Below are 10,718 nucleotides of genomic sequence, written 5' to 3' on the forward strand. Positions count from 1 at the left end.
CACGGAGCACTGGGTGTTATACGCAAACAATGAGTCATGGAACACTACGTCAAAAACTAATGTTGTAATGTATGGTGATTAACATAACATAATAATAATAATAATAAAAGAAAAATCTGCCTTCAAGCCTAGATTGGAAAAAAAAAATCTTATCAGGTACCTTAACAACTAACATCAATAAAACTCTGAGGTGTTGATGTTTGAGTTAATGTTTCCCATCATATCCCCCTGTCTTCTGGATATGCGCTCCATCTGAAGACATTAAGCTGAGGATTAGTAGCAATCTTTCAGGTGATGCTGGCTTCAGAACTGGACAGATCTCCCAAGACGACAGAATAAGTTTAACTTTCTGATAGTCCAATACTTTTTCCTCCCTCTTCAGTCTACTGTTAGTATTACCCATTATTACATTGTGATGTCTTCTAGAACATTATTATGACCTTCCCTTATCTTAATCCTTCTTTATCCTGTCACTTTTTTTAACTCCTATGCCCTCCTCCTGCCACTTAAGAGAAAACATCTGACATTTCCCATCTGATCCTGTTGATAACCCAACCCAACCCAACCAAACCAAACCAAACCAAACCAAAACAAAACAAAACAAATGCTGTTCCTTTTAAACACTCCTAAAGGCAGATTTCTTTTTGAAGACCTTTCTGATTTGTCAGTTTCTCTTATAGCATTAATCTCAAACTTCAGTTGGATCTTGACCTCATGGTCAACAAAATGCTCCTGCTGTGGTCATTATAATTCTATCAGCAAGGCTTCCTTAGTCAGGAGTAGGCTCCAATACTGGGGCCATTCTGGCCCCAATAGTCACTTTGTTCTTGGTATGCATGTCTGTCCCGGATAGTCAACCTGCCCTGTGAAACTGATGAACTCTGCTAAATACATTGCCCATCTCAAGGAACACAAAATTGGCTTTTACTTGATGTGGTAAGTGATATTTGTACTCCCAATACAGTCTGTGTCACGCTGGGGTACTCCTTCATATATAGCATTTTATATAAACACCCATATGGCATATGCTAACTTATCCTATGCATTCAGGATAATTGTTAGAGGCTTTTAGATACTTAAAACTAAACATTCTACTGGATCTTGTTTCCCTGGGGGAAAAAGAAATTATCCAGAAATGCTCAAGCCAATTTCTTTAAGAAACTCCCGGGAAAAATAACTTCATATATGCTATGTGACTTGCAATTCCCACATTAAGGATAATAACGACTAGCAAGGACGGCTCAAAAACTTGTCTTTGACTCTAACAAAAGTCACGGGGCTCTCTAAGACAGACCCAGGTGCATTGATTGCCTAGGTTTTATAACCTAGGCCCTTGACTTCAAGACTTGTTTCAAGGACTAATAATCATTGTGTTTTGTGTGATTGCTTGTTCTACAGTTGGCCAGTGCATCCTATCCAGAGCCCTAAACGCTACTGCACAGCCAGTGTCACATCAGAGGATTCAACTATGCATCGTACAACAAAAGGAGCAGGAGAGACTGACCCATGACCAGTTACAGACTACATTTTCTAAACAAACTCCTGATCGGCAAAATCAGAGCAATGGTGAAAATCTAGACAAAATGGATTAATGCCTTGTAACTTAATGTCTTTGGTCAAATGGGGGTACTACAAAAGGAAAAAAAAAAAATCTCCTGACATCCAGGCTAAGACATGTTGTTCTCCCATTGGACGTTAAAAAATCTCACACCTTTGGACAAGGTCACTCTGAGGCCATCATAAAATGAGAGAAAACAAAGGCCGCTTCATATATTTTTTTAAGCACAGACAAAAGTAAGATCACTGTGCAAACCATCATATATTTCTCTCCTAGCTAAAACGAATGACTGCTAGATTATTTTGTTTGTTGTGTTTTTTTCCCTCTGTTTGTTTGTTTCTACCAATTACAGGTTTAAGCTCACTCTAATCGGTTCTCTCTGTACAAGAGGTTTATTAAAATAATCATGGGGATACTCTCTCTTCCTGACAGCATCCAAACCCAGTCAAAACTCGGCTTTCTTAAACCGTCACCCAAATCACCCCACCCAAGCCCAAACCCTTGAATATGCCTTTTATTTCACCCTCTGACATATATGGCTCACATTGCCCCACCGTAAGCTTTCTCTCTTACTGCAATGAGTAACAAACCCAACTTGTTCAACTACAAATGTATTCTCCTGCTAGTCTTTAGCAGGAAGGCATTGACATACTGTGTTATGTTAATGTTGATGACAAGCAAAATGAAGAATAAAATATGATCACTACAATAGCCCCACATGCTAATATTTGTAAAGTAATTTTCAGTTTACAAAGACATTTGTTTTGTATCCTCTCAATAGGCAATTCCAAGGTCTCGAGACGGAGAAGAGGGCTGGCACAATGCTGGAGATAGTAACAAAAAGAACAGTAAAAAAAATCAAACAGAAAATATATTGAAAATGGATTTCCATGCTAGTGGAATGGAAGAAGGAACACAAAGTTGAGTTTTGGACAATGAGTTTGAGATGATGATCTGACTACCAGCTGATGCCTTCTGGACCACAGAAGGCAAGACCCAAATTCCTCAAGTTCCACAGCACAGCGTTTCAGAACGAATGGCCTTTGGATGGCTACCAACTTTCCCCAGGCCCTGTCCCCAGCCATCATAGCATCTCAGCAAGCGCAATGAAGACAAATGAGACCTTATAAATCTAAACGTGACCACTTTGTACTTCCATTTTTCTAACTCCTCTCCACCCCCACAAACATCACCAACCCACTTAGTGGTTATCCAGATGACCTATATATTCAGAAGTAGAAGGAAAGGACAAATTCACTTGGGGCAACTGATTATAGAACAGCACTATGTAGCAGAACTCACGATGCTGATAGAAATGTTCTATTTCTGCACTGTACACAGCGCAGCAGCCACTATTCATGTGCAGCTAATGAGCACTTCAAATGTGGCTAGTGAGACTGAGTTTTCAATTTTATTTAATTTTAACCAAATTTGATAGTCACATACGACTAGTGGCCACTATATTGGAGAACGTGGCTCTAGAGGAAGTCTCCTCCCCTGCTGGTGGACCCGAGTCGGCCACTTGCCTTCACCCAAAGCATGCTCTTCAGGACTGTTTGGAAATTTTTTTTTAAACATTTTATTTATTTATTTGACAGAACGACAGAGCAGGAGAGCACTAACAGTGGAAGCCTCAGAGGGAGAGGGAGAAGCAGGAACCCTGACGAGCAGGGAGCCTGATGTGGGGCTCGATCCCAGGACCCTGGGATCATGACCTGAGCCGAAGGCAGTTGCTTAACCGACTGAGCCACCCAGGAGCCCTGCTTGGAAATTTTTAATTCACGTAGAGCCACAGTTCTTCATAAAATCCCACATACTTCAAGCACACTAATCAAAACCATCAGTTGCTTTTATTTATTTTTTTTTTATAATTGACAGGTATCACAAGTGTAAGGTATTGGGCTCATGTGATGAATACTTCTCAAGAGAATCGAGAATCTTTTAGGTATTCAAATCTTAGCATGACTTTGCCCAGGCTGTTTTCATCCATTCCACTGCATCATATAACCCTGCTTGCTTCTAGGCCCCAGATCAAATTTGATAGTTGAATTTTGCTACAATATGGAGTGAAATCATCCTTTGGTGTCTAACTTGGGGAACTAATCACAATTGATGTGGAAAACGTGTCTAAACTAAACTTTCACCTGCACTGTTAGAACAAATCATTCTCAAAGACTGGTCATAATATCAGTTAGCTATTTATTGTCTAAATATGGGGTAAATTTCAGTTCTCTTGTCTACTAGAAAAAAAATACTTTCTGTCTTCAGAACATCATGAACAGACAAATATTCCTCCACCCCTTATATATTTTTACACTCTATAAGACATTAATCCCTTGAGGAAGTATAACTTTCAGCAAAAGTCTTGGTTATCCTCTCTTTACCACTGTCAATGTCTTTCTATCCATTTATTCAAATGAGGGAGGAAGCTACACCTAGATTAAAACGCTAAGTGAAAGAAGTCGGACAAAGACAAATACCGTATGATTTCACTCATATGTGGAATTTAAGAAACAAAGCAATTGAACAAAGGAGAGAGAGGGAGAGAGAAACCAAGAAACAGACGCTTAACTATAGAGAACAAACTGATGGTTACCAGAGAGGAGGTGTGTGGGGGGGGGGTGGGGGGGAAGGATGGATAAATAGGTGATGGGGTATAAAGAGTACACTTATGATGAGCACTGAGTAATGTATAGAATTGTTGAATCACTATATCGTATACCTGAAACTAATATAACACTATATGTTAACTCTACTGAAATTAAAAACCGTAAAAATCTTGTTTCCTGGACCATAAACACTATTTTGTCCCTTTGTAGATTGCAGCAACTGTGAGAGTTCCAAGTTGTGGGGCAGACTGTTGGATATAGGCCTGGGGTCAAAGGAGAAGTCCATGCGTGGGCTATGAATTTCAGGGTCTATAACATTTAGATGGTGACTGAAGTCAAGCAAGGAAACCTTGGAACGTGGGGAAGATGATGCACCCCTTTCAAGAGATTTATTGTAAATAAAAGGAAGGGCATTGAGGCCCGTATAGCTGAGTGGACAAGGAAAAGGTGGAACCTTATGTGGGCTCATAAAACATAAATGTCTTAGGAGTCATGTTACTAGCCGAAAAGTTGATGTCATTGAAACCTTGGGTTTTGTTTCAATCCACTTATTTCAATGTTGTTGTTGTTTTTTTTTTTTTTTTTGGCTCACCCCAATTCAAAATGTTAAGTTTAATCCCATGATTTGGGTCATGCGCTTCTAGAATATGTGCATTTTCCTATTCTAACTCTCATCGGGCAGCTTTATTTCCAAATTCTGTGGTTGAGACTTGGTGAGCACTTTTCTGTGGACCCTATGGATATACACACGTCCCCCCTCCTTTTTATTTTCCTCTTAAAAAGTTAGGTTTTTGTAGCACATTGAAAAATCTTTCAACAAAATTCCAATGTCATCTTCGTGCTGCTTATATATAGACCCTTTTTTTTTAATAAAAAGATTTTATTTGAGAGAGAGAGAGAGCATGAGCAGAGAGAGGGAGAAGCAAACTCCGTGCTGAGCAGAAAGCCCAATGTTGGGCTCGATCCCAGACCCTGAGATCACCACCTGAGCCGAAGGCTGACACTTAACCGACTGAGCCACCCAGGCGCCCCTACATAGACCATTTATACAGTACCGTATTTTACACTTTCTGATGTCTGTGTCCATCCCACCTACATCTTTCTCCTTTATCCTTTATAAGCCATTGTTTATGTAGGTCCCTTCTATCTTTGAACATGAGCCCTAAGACTACTAGCCTCTATTTTTGACTGTGCGGGGTCAAAGTATCAGGAGACAGTGCATTTCTCAATTGGAACTTTATTTTCTCTTTGGGGAAATAGAGGTCATAAAACATCAGCATAAGGGATCTGGAATTTTCCCTGCTCACATATGTTCCTGACAGGGTCCTTTAAGAGGAGGACTTATGTGAATACTGCTTTGCTCAACCACACTCTTCACAATTCTCAGACTGCAAGGCAGTACCCTTCAACCCACTCACCTCTCCATCAGCCAGGTCAACTCCTCACAGTGGGGAGCAGCCTGTGAACCCAACATGTATATACAGAAAACATTTCCCCTTGACATATCTATGCCTGTTGGTTGACATGACAAGGCATCTAGGAGGGATCTGAGCTATCTCCCAATCATAGCAGGTTTAGTCTCACTTCAAGTCTCTCCTCCCCCCGCCCCGCCCCATTCTCTCTTGGTGTTGTGTGTCAGTACAGGTTCTTAGGCTTAGTGATTTGTGGTACACTCTGCTAACCTCCAAAGAAGTCAGCTGGTGTAGTGGGAAGAGTGCACTGGGCTGGGAGTCTGGAGTAACAACTTCTAGCTGTATGTTGACATAAATTGATCAAATCTGAGTTCTGTTTGTGGTGATTGCTAGATACAGTTTTTTAAAAGACTTTATTTATTTGAGAGAGAGAGAGAGAGAGCGCTCAGGAGCAGGGCTGGGGTGGGGTTGGGGGGTGGGGGGCTGGGAGTGTTAGGGTGGAGGGGTGGGGGGTAGGGAGGGGCAGAGGGAGAGGGTGAAAAAGACTCCCTGTGGAGCAGGGAACCTGACCTGACCTGAGGGGCTAGAGCCCAGGATCTCAGGATCATGACCTGAGCCAAAGGCAGAGGCTTAACTAACTAAGCCCGCCAGGTGCCACATGCTAGATATAATTTTAAATTCAGGTATTGAAGTAGTGGTGCCTTTAGCCTGGAACCAACCCCTCCAGCACCTAAGTCACCTGTGTTTCCTCTGACATCCTGGGCTAATTCCACCAGACTACTCACTCCATTGTGTGGTCCTTGCCAGTTTTGTCTCCCTCTTCACTAGACTGTGGGCTCCTTGAGAGAAGGGGCCATCTTCTTCACCATGATGTAACCCCTAGTGCCTGGCAGAGTTTCTGGCACAAGCGCACACTCAAATATTTCCTGAATGAGTAATCTCTCCTGTTTCTACTCGAATTGAGTGAGGATATTTAGCCATATTGAGTGCCTGAGTACTCACTCTCCGAATCCCTTACGCTGCGCTATAATGTGGTATGAAAGGCCTCAACATTTAAACCAGAAAAGTATTTTTATTTTGCTATTGATAATCTAATTTCCCCAATCTATAAAATGAAGTTCTAAAGCCCCCCGTTAGTTTCAAATGTATTCATTGGCCACTCGCCCCCTGCCAACCCTGCCTCTGACCCTCCCACCAATCCCAATATATTCAAAGGAAAACCAGGACAGGGATGGCATTCCCAGTCGGAGCTTCTCTATCTGATGGGAAAGGGGCTGAGGTGGGCTGAAACTCACCCATTTAGCCTTCCAGGAATCCTGCACAGCCTCCCTGGGTGGACCCAATCAGGAAGCGCACATGGAAAATCTGGACTAGAAGTTTCTTCAGCTCCAGAGGTATGCACGACAAAAATTATGCCTGTTTCATGCCCGCTTTCTTTTTAAATTTTCTTCAGGTTTTTTTTTTTTTCCCTAGCTTTATTGGGATGTAGTTGACATATGATATTGTGTAAGTCTAAGATGCACAATGGGATAATATGATACACGCATATTTTGAGACATGTTTACCTCAATCAGGCTAACACATCCTTCACTTCACTTAATTAACATTTCGTTATTGTCGTGGTGGGAACATTAAAGCTCCACTCTCGTAGCAACTTTCAAGTATACAACACAGTACGGTAACTATAGTCATCATGCCATACATTAGGCCCCTGGAACTTATTCATCTTGTAACTGGAAGATTTTACCCTTTGACCAACATGTTTCCATTTCTCCCAAACCCCCCAGCCCCTCGTGCCCATGTTCTTTTAAGTACTGAGATCAAATCCATTACAAAATAAAGGCAAATTCTGCCTCCAGAGAGCCCCCTCCCTTTTTTTTTTTTTTCACCTGTCATGGTGTTTTGTCCAGCTTTTTGAGTTTTGTCTCAAAGACTATCTAAGTAGTAAGTGTGGGTAGTTGGACCCACCCTCCGGATTTATTGCTCAAATAGTAGGGGAAGGGGATGTGATGGGGACACTTCTTCCCTCTCTGTGTATTCTTGTTTTGGGGGGGGCACTGTGTTAACATGAATTTATTAAAGCATTGCTATGCATCAGTATTTACCATTTATGTGTGGGTTATTATGAGAGTTAAATGAGATATTATATATAAATACGTAATATGATCTATAATACATAATACATATATATGTGCTTCAGCTCAATTAAGCCTCATACAGACCGTGGGCGGTAGGTCATTTCCCCATTTCTCAGGCAAGGTAACGAAGGCTTAGAGAGGTAAAATGATTTGCCCAAGGTCTCACGGCACATAAAGGGTGGCATGGAAACTCCAGCCCAAGTCAGTGTGCCCCAAAATGTGTTCTTTTTTTTATTATTATTAACATATAATATATTACTTGTTTCAGGGGTACAGGTCTGTGATTCATCAGTCTTACACAATTCACAGCGCTCACCATAGCACATACCCTACCTAATGTTCTAATCCTTTAGAACACTCTTGAGAAGTTCACCCCCCCCCCCGTAAGTCCACAATTAGCCTTACACTCACGTCTTGTACACAGAACAATAGGTATGATGTTTGCTAAAGCTGGTTCTGAAACAAACCGAAAGGACTGCCTCAATACACTTATGTGCTGACAAGATTTTTTTAAAAATCAGACAATAACAGATAAAAGCAACATGAAATGATTTATTGAGATAATGACCACTCAGGTGAGTAATATCACACAGCAATGTAAGGTAATCTTCAATATCAGATCATCTTTGTTTTTGTTATTAAAATTAAAAAGAATTTTTATAAGTACTTCATCTAATTCCCCTGGTGACACAGAATAATAGCTGTGGTCCTGGTCAGATCTTTTAAAAGAATAGGTGTGTGCATGGGTGGGTGGGTGGGTGTGTGTGTGTGTGTGTGTGTGTGTGTACAGAAATTACCAATACAGATGGTAAGAGGGAATTTAGAAATATATAGGTCTTGTAGTTTTTCCTGAAACCTTGGGGAAGGGGCATGTATTTTTTTCTCAGGGCACAAATCTAACAGTCAAGGTGGATGTTTGGACTGCATTGCATTAAAGGGCATCATCTCCTCAAGGGGACATCCCCTGTAGCCCAGGCCTGGGAGTCCCTGGGGAGGGAGCCAGGCTGTTGTTACTTGGCCTGGGTGGCAGAGGGGACCCCGGCGACCAAGGCGTCCTCCTCCTCAGCGGCGCTGCTCTTCTTGGCCAAAGCAACCAAAGCGGGTGTTTCAGCACTGCTCTTCTCGACCTTGCCTTCTCCTCCCACGGTGTCCTGGCCCTGGGCACCAGGCGCCTGCTGTGGGCGGCGGCGTGGGTTGTTGGGGCGGCGGGATCCGTAGCGTGGCGGGGGCTTCTGCTGCGGGCCGCTGGCCTCACGTCCGCTTTCCTTGTCTTCCGCGTCCAGCTCCTCAGAGATGCCCGCTGAGGGTCTTGGACCAGGAGTGGTGGTGCCTCGGCCCCTAGGGCGACTCAGCCGGTAGCTGGGGCCTGGCCCCCGCCGCGGGGCGCCCTCGGGCCTTGAGGCTGGGGCGGAGCCGGGCAGGTGGGTGGGCCTCGGGCCGCTGGTGGGAGCGAGGATCGACGGGCGGCGGGACACGGCGGAGGCCCTGCGGTACGGCGGGAAGCGCCGCAGCCTTTGGTCTTGGGGTCCGCCGGGCAGGCGGCGCCTCTGGCCCTGGGCCTCGGTGAAGCCTTCGCCACTGGCTTCACCTTCGTCGACGTCCTCCCCAGCGCCCCTGGGACCTCGCGGGGGCGGTGCGCGGCGGCGAAGGTAGAAGCCCGTGCGGAAGCGGGGGCGGTTGGCAGCGTAGCGGCTGCCCTGCACCGGGGCACCTGCTGGCCCGGTCACGTTAGCGGCCTCGGTGCCCCGCTCACCCTGCACCACGTCGAACTCGACTGTCTCGCCGTCGCCCACGCTGCGCTGGTATTTGTGAGGGTTGTTTCGGGTGATGGCCGTCTGGTGAACGAACACATCTTCCTGGGTATCATGCCTGCTGATGAAACCGTACCCGTTCTTCACGTTAAACCACTTGACGGAGCCTCGCACCCTCTTGGCGATGACCTTTTCGGGCACCTTTCCCTTGGCGCCTGCTGCCGCGGTGGTCTTGGGGATCGCATCTCCGCTGAGGTTGCCTGCGACTGGTGCCCGGGGAGGATCTCCGCCTCCCAAGGAAACCAGGAGTTTCTGCGTGGCTTGAGGCGAGACTGAGGCGGTCACCTCCGTGACGGTGACCTCTCCCACCTCACTCATGAGGCTGTCCTTGCTCTCCTTTCTCGGAGAACCTGAGGGAAATTTGGTCCTCGGTGATGGGGGGAGGGGGAGGGGGAAGGGCCTCGGTCTGGAGGCAGGAGCCTCGCTCTGGAAGGAAGGGTCTTGGGTCGGGGCCCAGGACTCTTTGGCTTCACTCTGAGACTCTTGGAAAGGCCTGTGGCGTCTCCTGGGGCAACAGGACGCGGACCAAACAGTGGTGGCCGCGGTGACGTCTCAGTGGGGTCCTAGAGGCTGCCTGAGCTGGGGGGTGGGGCAGATGCACTCTGCCTCGAGCTCCAGGTGCCACGTCACAGCACCTCTTGGTCCCTCATGGAGAGGGGTGCACTTGAAGCTCTAGGAAGTGGTCTTCTTGAAGATTCTCTTGCTTGTTTGAGTGGGTGGGAAGAGAGGACCCAATTTCCATCTCTCTCCCTTGGTTGGAGATATTCCCAGCCTTCTAAGGGCACTCTCTAAATACTCTCACAAAACCCTGTTCCTCTTCCAAGTCCTTGTGAGCTCTGTATGTGGGTGAGGCATGTTGTGTAACTTGAGACAAAATGACAACCACATGAAATTAAGACCCAATCAAAGAAGCCCACTGTGGGTTGTTTTTTTGTTTGGTTTTCCCGCAGAGGGACTGGGGAAGCCTGCCAGGGCTAGAATGCTAGTACTGCGAGGACACTAAACTAGTGCAGGTTTATCCAGGCTAGTGTTAGGGTTGTAGACTAGTGAAGCTGAGTGGGAACACTTTTGTTAACTGGGACATCCTGAAGACCTCGTTGAGCTCTCTGTTCTTGCCCACATAAAGCAAATAAATGATCAGGTGGCGTAAAATAGAACTGAGCCAATTTGCCTTGTGTTTTAACTGCAGA

At 45.1% G+C, this 10,718-nt stretch overlaps 1 protein-coding gene across 1 annotated transcript; it reads right to left on the minus strand.

Moving 5' to 3' along the window:
* Window positions 1-8,727: 8,727 nt before the first annotated feature.
* Window positions 8,728-9,846, minus strand: LOC110581998 (Y-box-binding protein 3-like). Its single transcript, XM_044911604.1, has one exon. It carries the CDS (start codon window positions 9,844-9,846, stop codon window positions 8,728-8,730), a length of 1,119 nt encoding a protein of 372 aa, XP_044767539.1.
* Window positions 9,847-10,718: the final 872 nt, after the last annotated feature.

Source organism: Neomonachus schauinslandi, chromosome X (genome assembly GCF_002201575.2).
Source record: "Neomonachus schauinslandi chromosome X, ASM220157v2, whole genome shotgun sequence".
Taxonomy (NCBI): domain Eukaryota; kingdom Metazoa; phylum Chordata; class Mammalia; order Carnivora; family Phocidae; genus Neomonachus; species Neomonachus schauinslandi.

Bases quoted from the DNA above. Each gene is read 5' to 3' on its own strand.
- LOC110581998 (XM_044911604.1), bottom strand. From the start codon at position 9,846: ATGAGTGAGGTGGGAGAGGTCACCGTCACGGAGGTGACCGCCTCAGTC.